At 36.4% G+C, this 9,107-nt stretch overlaps 1 protein-coding gene across 1 annotated transcript in view; it reads left to right on the forward strand.

The window, feature by feature from the left end:
* Positions 1–9,107, forward strand: part of ALB (albumin) — a 58,235-nt gene that overhangs the window by 27,142 nt on the left and 21,986 nt on the right. The window contains exons 7-13 of the mRNA XM_021709912.1: positions 319–416; positions 2,254–2,383; positions 3,344–3,558; positions 4,651–4,783; positions 5,809–5,906; positions 7,140–7,278; positions 7,882–8,105. Of these exons, the coding sequence (XP_021565587.1) occupies positions 319–416; positions 2,254–2,383; positions 3,344–3,558; positions 4,651–4,783; positions 5,809–5,906; positions 7,140–7,278; positions 7,882–8,105 (1,037 nt within the window). The remainder of the gene's footprint in view (positions 1–318; positions 417–2,253; positions 2,384–3,343; positions 3,559–4,650; positions 4,784–5,808; positions 5,907–7,139; positions 7,279–7,881; positions 8,106–9,107) is intronic.

Raw genomic sequence — 9,107 nt, forward strand, 5'->3', positions numbered from 1 at the left:
GCCCGGCTGATTTTTTAAATTTATTGTAGAGATGGGGTCTCGCCAAGTTGCCCAGGCGGGTCTCGAACCTGCAGGCTCAGGCAATCCACTCACCTCAAAGTGCGGGCTTACAAAGTGCGGGATTACAGGCTGAGCCACCGAGCCCGGCTTTTCCTTTTGTTACAGAGTAAAATACCTATTCACCGAAGGGAGTACTTGGGAATTTAGTCATACATTATCTCTTTAAAATTTAATTTGGTACAGTCTCATCTGAGCTTATGGAGGGGGATTTCATGTAAATTTTTTTTCTTATTTTTCCAAAATTCTTCCTTTTTGTAGCTCGATGCTTTGAAGGAGAAAGGAATGGCTTCTTCTGCCAACCAGAGATTCAAGTGCGCCAGTCTCCAAAAATTCGGAGAGAGAGCTTTTAAAGCATGGTAAATATTTTAAAACATAGTTTGCATCTTCATAATGAGGTAAATGATGATGGTTCAGTTGACAAAACTGTACAATTTTATACCATTTTACAAAGTACTTTCTAAGACATCATTTATTTGGTTGTCTAAAAGGTAGAAATCTAGTAGAGGTGAAAATCAGAGCATCAATGACAATTTCATATTATCTTTAATCTTATTTTTTTCTATGCAGTCAAAGAATTTAGAGAATAGTATCTTTTATGTCCAAAAAGAGACGGACAGCTATTTAAGTCCTATTTATTTATTAAGACAGGGAATCTTATTCAAATGTTTCATTATTATAAAAGAACTGTAGTCAGGGTTTTGTTATTTAATTTCATTTTCATTAATTTTATTTTTTCTTTCCAATTACCTGAATGTATTGAGTATCCTTTTAATATTCTGATAATCCGATTCAATCTTCAAGTTTAAGTTACTTCTCATTTTCTCAGAGCTCCAACTCTGCCCTTAATCTCATGTTTTTGCCTGGATCTCTGTTTTTATATTACTTAGCTGGTTCTGGGATTGTACTTTAATATCTGAACCAGGAAAAATACTACCTGTCCCCCTCCCTCCCGTCCCTCACCTGCTGGTCAATGACAAACCAACACAACAGGTGATGAAATAAAGAAAAGAAATATTATGCATGCTCTTTAGAAATGGTCAATTGAACTTATTTGTTCATTATTCCTACCATCTCCACTACCAAATCCAATCAAATTGGCAAACAAAACAACTCCAACATAAAATTATATACAACTAAATAGGCTATGATTGTTTCTGGAAAATAAGTCTCTTTCATCAGATTGAGGCAACTCTAAAAGCATTGGGGAAAGACGAAGGGAATTAGACTGTTACATCTTATCATAGAGTTTAGAGACTCTGCTGGATCTTTCTTGGTAAAAGTATAATCAATAAAATCTCCCTAATTCTGTAGAAGTTATGAAATTTCTTTTCTTAGAGACCCGTAGAAGTCAGAAAGAATGTGATTTATTTATTTATTTATTTTTTATTTTTGAGTTGGAGTCTCACTCTGTTGCCCAGACTGGAGTGCAGTGGCCGCTCCCGGCCACTGAAACCTCGACCTGCTGGGCTCCGGCGATCCTTCCGCCTCAGCCTTCCAAGTAGCTGGAACTACAGGCGCGTGCTACTACGCCCGGCTAATTTTTTGATTTATTGTAGAGATGAGGCCTCGCCAAGTTGTCCAGGTGGGTCTCGAACCCGCGGGCTCAGGCAATCCACTCACCTCAGCCTCCCAAAGCACGGGATTATAGGCTGAGCCACCAGAGCCCAGCAACAATGTGATTTAATTGAGAAAAAAGAATACCTTAATGGAGAAAGAAGAGAGTTTGTGTGTGGTATTTACCACATTATAAAATGCTTTCATATGTATTATCTATTCAAAACAGTCCTTTGATTTGACATGCTGTTGTGATACTGTAGAGGCTGAAGCTCAGAGGCTAAGTAACTTGCCCAGAGTTTTACTGTTGATAAGTTTAATAGCAGAGATCTGGAAGTCAGGTCTGGGCTCCAAAACTGCTGCCTCTCATCCTGTTGCCTCTTTTAGAATTCCTTTTGAGTTTCTGCTTTTTTTGAACTGCAGGATTTCTATTTGCCACACATGCTCTTAAATGGATAATTTTACCCTAAGGAAAAAACATAACTACTTGGTTGGGAATTAGCATTAAATTAAGAACTAATGCACTTAAAAATTATTTCTATATGTTAGTCCTGAATTTTCCTGTTAGTGTAGTATTTTCCTAGATTTTTCACATAAACTGTTGCATGATAATATTTTGATTTGGAATTTTCTTTTTAGGGCAGTAGCTCGCATGAGCCAGAAATTTCCGAAAGCCGATTTCGCTGAAGTTACCAAGCTAGTGACAGATTTTACCAAAGTTCACAAAGAATGCTGCCATGGTGACCTGCTTGAATGTGCAGATGACAGGGTAAAGAGTCATCAGAACGCTCTTTATACTTTGGTAGTTTGCTTGCTTAAGTTGGTAGGATGGATTCACTTGGTATCATTGGTAACAGCTGTCAGGGGTTTAAATTGTCTTCACTGCTCACATCTGCTCCATTTCCTACATTTCCTAGCCTTTTTTTTTTTTAACCTGAGACTTTTTTATTTTTTAACTTGACTATCCAAATTGCTAAACGACCAGATAAACCCATTGGCTGATTTGTAACCCCTTTCAGTCATACTCTGTGAACAAGGTTTAAACAAAGTAGAACAACTGCAAGGTAGATTTCTAAGAATATTTTTTGAGAGATAGGTAGAGTTGGACAAGAGCTACTACCTGAAAAGATTTTTGAAAATGATATATTTTTTTCACCTCTATTCTGTCCCTTAACTAACTCTCTATGTTAAATATAACTTGATATCTTCCCCCAAACCTGTAATATTTTCTCCCTTTCTTCAAAGATTAAAACTGTGACCAAATACTAGAATCCTAATTTCTTATGACACTTTCTGGAAAATTTAAGGCAAATATTTTGTATATGTAAGCAAGGCCTGTGACTATGATCTTGATTCACTTTAAAAAAAAATCTCTTATACTTTAGTTATTTGGTTTCAAATGCCTGCAGTTAATTTGGGAGAACTCTTTGCAAAAATGGCACTGGGTTTTCATGGAAAAAAAAAGTAATGCCTCAACAGTAGATATGTATAATTAATAAATAATGGATGCAAGCACCTGTTACTAACTAGTCTCTCTTCAGCATGTTTTAGGAGTCCTATCTGTGACTCCAGGTTTAGGAACAGACTGAAAGTGTCATTATAGAAGGCGCACTGGGATGTGTACCATCTTAAAATATAATGAATATGTTCTTCCAAAATAATAAAGGTCTGAGGAGAAAGCGTAGCAATGTCAATGAATGTTAAACAATTTCCATCCACTTGCTTATAGGCAGACCTTGCCAAGTATATGTGTGAAAATCAAGATTCAGTGTCCTCTAAACTGAAGGAATGCTGTGATAAGCCTCTGTTGGAAAAGTCCCACTGCCTCTCTGAGGTGGAAAATGATGACATGCCTGCTAATTTGCCTGCATTAACTACTGATTTTGTTGAGGATAAGGAAGTTTGCAAAAACTACGCTGAGGCAAAAGATGTCTTCCTGGGCACGTAAGTAGATAAGCAATGATTTTTTCATAAGTTTTACATGGCTGAACAACTTCAGAAAACACACTAGGCTTTTCTTTGGAGTTGCTACAATTTTCGTATTGCCCAGAAAGCTTCGTCATATTTTCCTTCCCTGCTTTCAAGAACTTTTTTGAAATAGTTGATGAATTTAAAAAATTACATAAAATAATATATGCTCATGGCAAAAGCTCAATGTTCCTTAGTCGTTAGAGATATTTCTGAAAATACCTCTAGAAATGGTTGTATATATATAAATTATGTTTTTAATCCATTTATCCATTCCAAAGGTATTTCTTGAACACCTATAATATGTCTGTGTGGCTATGTATTGCATATCTTTTTGTTTATCTATCTATCTATCTATTCTATCCAAGGGTGGTAAAAAAGTATAAAAAGAATTGTTGAGTCTGACACCAGGTGTTTTAAATTTGGTTGAGAATACTAGAAATTCAGTAGTATAGCAAGACAGTATGCAACTAAATTACAAAATAAATGATTATATATTGTCAGTAAGTGTGGTGGTAATTTTGCATTTTTATTGTTGAATTATGGTAGTGTCCTATGCGTTAAACTATATCTCATAAAATTATATTCCCTACAAGATTTCACTTATACAGAGAGGAGACAGAAAAATTTAGGAATAGATCTCCGTCTATCAGAATCCTTTTGGGATGCAATTTAAATCAAAATGTAATATAAATATACATAAAATAACAGATAACATTCACTAACCATTTAATATGCACCAGGCAGTGTGTGTTTTATGTAGATTATGTCATGTATTTCTCATAATCCACCTTATGAGAGAGATGTGTTATTATCTCCATTCTACAGAGAAGGAAACTAAGCCTCTGATAGTTTAAATAAGTTGCCTAAGGTGATATAGTAAAATAAGTGGCAGAGTCCAGGTAGCTTTAACTCTGGACCTTAAGTCCTTAGCCACCAAGTCTTCCTGCATGGGGTTTAGTCCAATTCAGACCTTTGGAATATGAGTTACTCTTGAGATTAGTGATATGATTTTTTTCTTGCTCATTTGTCGAACAAAATCTAAATAAAAACTTACATCTTAATTAGGTTTTTGTATGAATATGCAAGAAGGCAGCCTGATTACTCTGTTTCATTGCTGCTGAGACTTGCCAAGACATATGAAGCCACCCTGGAGAAATGCTGTGCCACCGCTGATCCTCCTACATGCTATGCCAAAGTGGTAGGTTTCTTGTGGGGGAAAAGAGAAAATAATAAAGGAACTCTTTGATGATTCCAACAATAAGAAAGAAAAATTATGCAAAAATGTTAAATGATAAATAGTGCAATTTGATCTTTCTCGGGATGATTTCAATTCTGTGCTTTTACCCATGATAGAAAAAATAGCCTTAAATACAATGATTAATAAGACCTAGAACAGTTAGTCTAGAAAAGAAAGATCTGAATAGAGCAATCTCTAATTTCACAAATCTTGGCCACGACTTTTCTTTATTCACACTCCTGAGATCAAAATACTTTAAAGTAAATTTAAATGTTAATTAAAAAAATTAACTTAGATATAAAGAAAGTTAACCTAATTTCAAGACTCATCAAGCACTGGAACTAATATCTTCAGAGAGGTTGTGGAATCTATTTCTTTAGAATATTTTAAAATCCTTTTGAGAGGGTTTAGGAATAGTTTTACAAGAAGTTAAGTCAGGAAAACAAATCTTTCTGGAGAAGCTACTGTATAGCAGGCACCACCCTACATCCCATGACTGACAAAATCTCTCATTTTGGAGAGCTCTGGATCCAACTGGAAAGATGGTTTAATCATAATCATACTTATTATCATAGCCATTATTTATTAAACGTTTACTCTATGTTGGGCACTTTTTGACTTCATTAGCTTAACTGCCTTACAGAGCAGTTCTGTGAGGTGAGTGCTATCTTTGCCTCCACTTTGGAGAGGAGGATTCCGAAGTTTGGAGATGGTAAAATTGCAACATGATCAATGAGTAAGATGGCCTGGCTCAAATGCTAGTCTTTGAACTTCAGGGCCTGCATATTCTTAGCCGCTTACCCTGTGCAGCTTGACTGAATACAAGAAAACAGGCAAATGTAATGTAACAGGGGTAGCACTGATGACTTATTCATGTGGCTTTGGGTAGAAAGGAAAAAGTATCTCATTCTGACTAGAGGGGTGGAAAGCAACCTGCATGTGATCTTCAGGAGTAACACTATTAACACAATTCTTTTATGTTTCAGTTTGATGAAATGCAGCCTCTTGTGAATGAGCCTAAGAATTTAGTCAAACAAAACTGTGAGCTTTTTGAACAGCTTGGAGAATACAACTTCCAGAATGCGTAAGTATTTTTGTTTATGGATTGATCCTTTTCATGATCAACTTGTAATTTTTGAAGACTTCATATCTAGACCATCTAGCCTTGAACTTTTAATAATGAAATCACAGTACATATTTTGAGTCACTCTTTGTCAAGAAAGGAAAAGAGAGGTAAAATTGTTGATGAGATGGAGAGATCTATAATTGAATGTTGTCTAAACAATTGGTATTTTGGCCCTGGAAGTTTGTAGGGTGGGAGAGTAAATACCAACTCTTGGTATATTGGAATTGGGGCTGTCCTTTGAAGGTTAAGGAATAGTTTATGGGCAAATAGAACACAGTAATATTTTACAGAACAAGAAGTAGCAGGCCTTGTATAGCGGTGGCTTAAGAAGTATTAATAATATGTAAGCTGAACACAAAAATATGATAAAATGGATTTAGAAACATATATAAACATCAGATTCAGGATATACTGTTTGGGAAAAGACTGGATGTTTGGGAGATGCACCTAGTCTTTCATAGTTAAACCTTATTTTCCTATGAAATTTCCCTCCCTAGAAGAGACAGAGATAGATGGCTTGCTGGACTAATGTTCCAATTCAATAGAGCCATAACTATGGAGGTAAAGACAAGAAGAAACATATCATTCAGTAGTTATTTTTGTGCAGCTCATATCTACAGTACTCTTCTAACTATGAGTGTGAGGGATAACACCGATGAACAAGACATAGTTTCTTACCTTGACTAGTTTATAGTCATACGTTGACTTTTAATGGTGATTGGCATTTTTAATAAATGGCTGTTACATGTTAGATAATGTGCCATATTAACTGCATACTTTATTTCCTTTTAATTTAATCCTTGCACCATCCCTACTGAGTCAGGTATATTTCCTTCCATTTTTTCACCTATATCTTTCAAGTTTAACACATTGCTGATATGTAATAAGCTCTTATAGGTTTTATTGAAAGAAAGAAGCAATCAGTAAATATATTAATGCCACTGAATTTTAATAAATAACTTACTTTCCCAAGATATATGGTACAGGTGGAATTTAAAGCAAAATATAACAAGTTGCTCAGGATAAGGTTGTCTCTTCTATACTACCCCACCACTCAGCAGATGGAGATAATTTGATGAATAGAAAATAAGAACATCTTAGGTGATTCTGGCTGAGTGTTCTTTGTTTGAGCTATGTTAGAAAAAGACAGTTTCTTGCCTAACTGAAAACACATGGACCATCTTGTTACAGGCTATTGGTTCGTTACACTAAGAAAGTACCCCAAGTGTCAACTCCAACTCTTGTGGAGGTCTCAAGAAACCTAGGAAGAGTGGGCACCAAATGTTGCAAGCTTTCTGAAACACAAAGAATGTCCTGTGCTGAAGACTATGTGAGTCTTGATAAAATATAAGAAAGTTAACAATGATAATTTTTTTGCCTTTAGATACTGATAATGTTAACTTTCAGAAGCAGGAGTGGATTATTATGTGTGTGAGTATGTTTGAGTGTTAGTGGAAGTCAGCACTTGTTCACCTATATTATCCTGACTACCAAAATGAGAGTTTAGACAAAGATCCCAAAGGTGATCAATTTTTAAAAATCTATGCATTTTCAGAGTTCCATCTGGTGTTTTCTAAATTTTAACTTTCTTTGGGGGAGGGGTTCTTCTTTAATATATCAGTAGAAGGCTATTTTTTCCCCATTTCAACACATATCTCAGGATAAGTCATCTCAAATTATTTTCATCAATTATTTTCTCAAGTGCATTATTCCTAAAATGTAGATATATTTAATTAAAAGAGAGAGGACTTTTTAAAAGTATTAATCTGTAGTTTTAAAGACAAACAAATCACTGTCTTAAGTCAACTTTGGATTCAGTGTTGCCCGTTGAAATAGAACACTTCTTTTTGTGCATTGGAAAGTACACCTTTGTGGAAATTTCCTTCTCTCAACTTGCTTCTTTTGAATTTCTGCTCTCTTCCCTGTTCTTTAGCTGGCCGTGGTCCTGAACCGGTTGTGTGTGATGCATGAGAAGACACCAGTGAGTGACAGAGTCACCAAATGCTGCACAGAATCCTTGGTGAACAGGAGACCATGCTTTTCTGCTCTGCAAGTCGATGAAACATATGTCCCCAAGGAGTTTAATGCGGAAACATTCACCTTCCATGCAGACATGTGCACACTTCCTGATAAGGAGAAACAGCTCAAGAAACAATCGTGAGGATGATTTCATACTGCCTGTGTTTGTAGTCTCAACAGTGAGAATGGTCCATTGGAATGAGCAACTTTTTCTGAAGCAGTGATGATATTTTTTAGAGAAAAGCATCTGAGCATTGGCCTTATGAAGCTGATAAAAGTATCCAGAATAAGGCCGGGCACAGTGGCTCATGTCTGTCATCCCAGCACTTTGGGAGGCAGAGGCAAGAGGATTGCCTGAGTTCAGGGGTTCGAGATCAGCCTGGGCAACATGGCAAGACCTCGTCTCTACAATAAGTAAATTTAAAAAATTAGCTGGGCGTGGTGGCACACGTCGGTAGTTTCAGCTACTTGGAAGGCACCTGAGCCAAGCAGGTTGAGGCTGTGGTGGCCATGAGTGTGCACTGCACTCTAGCCTGGGCAACAGAGTGAGACTCTGACTCTAAAAAAGAAAAAAGTATCAAGAATAAAATAAATATCTTTTTATAAAGCAAAAAACCTATTTATAATCATGCTTACAAGTTATTCAGAGTAATATTGTGGCTTAAAGTCATGGTAGAATAGCATTTTAGAGTAGGTCCAGTGGAAAAAGCTGAACAATTAACTGATGGATTTGTGTAGATAGCAGATTAGTTAGTAGAAATCAGAGAATACTTCATTTCTAGATATAAATAGTTATTTTATGTTTGGTCTATGGTGACTTCACAAGTGAAACAAACCCTCAAGATGTGATTTTTGAGGATGGGACATTCATGAAAAACACCTAAAGATGTGAGACCTGAGGCTCAACTTGCTATTTCTGTCACAAAGGGTTAGAATTGCATTATGGTCAGTCAGGCTCGGTGGCTGAGCCTGTAATCCCGTGCCTTGGGAGGCTGAAGTGAGTGAATTACCTGAGCCCGCAGGTTCGAGGCCCACCTGGGCAATTTGGTGAGACCTCATCTCTACAATAAATCAAAAAAATTAGCCGGGTGTGGTAGCGCGCACCTGTGGTTCCAGCTACTCGGAAGGCTGAGGCGGAAG

The sequence above is a fragment of the Carlito syrichta genome, unplaced genomic scaffold (assembly GCF_000164805.1).
Source record: "Carlito syrichta isolate Samal-C Ts95f unplaced genomic scaffold, Tarsius_syrichta-2.0.1 Scaffold287690, whole genome shotgun sequence".
In the NCBI taxonomy this organism is placed as follows: Eukaryota; Metazoa; Chordata; class Mammalia; order Primates; family Tarsiidae; genus Carlito; species Carlito syrichta.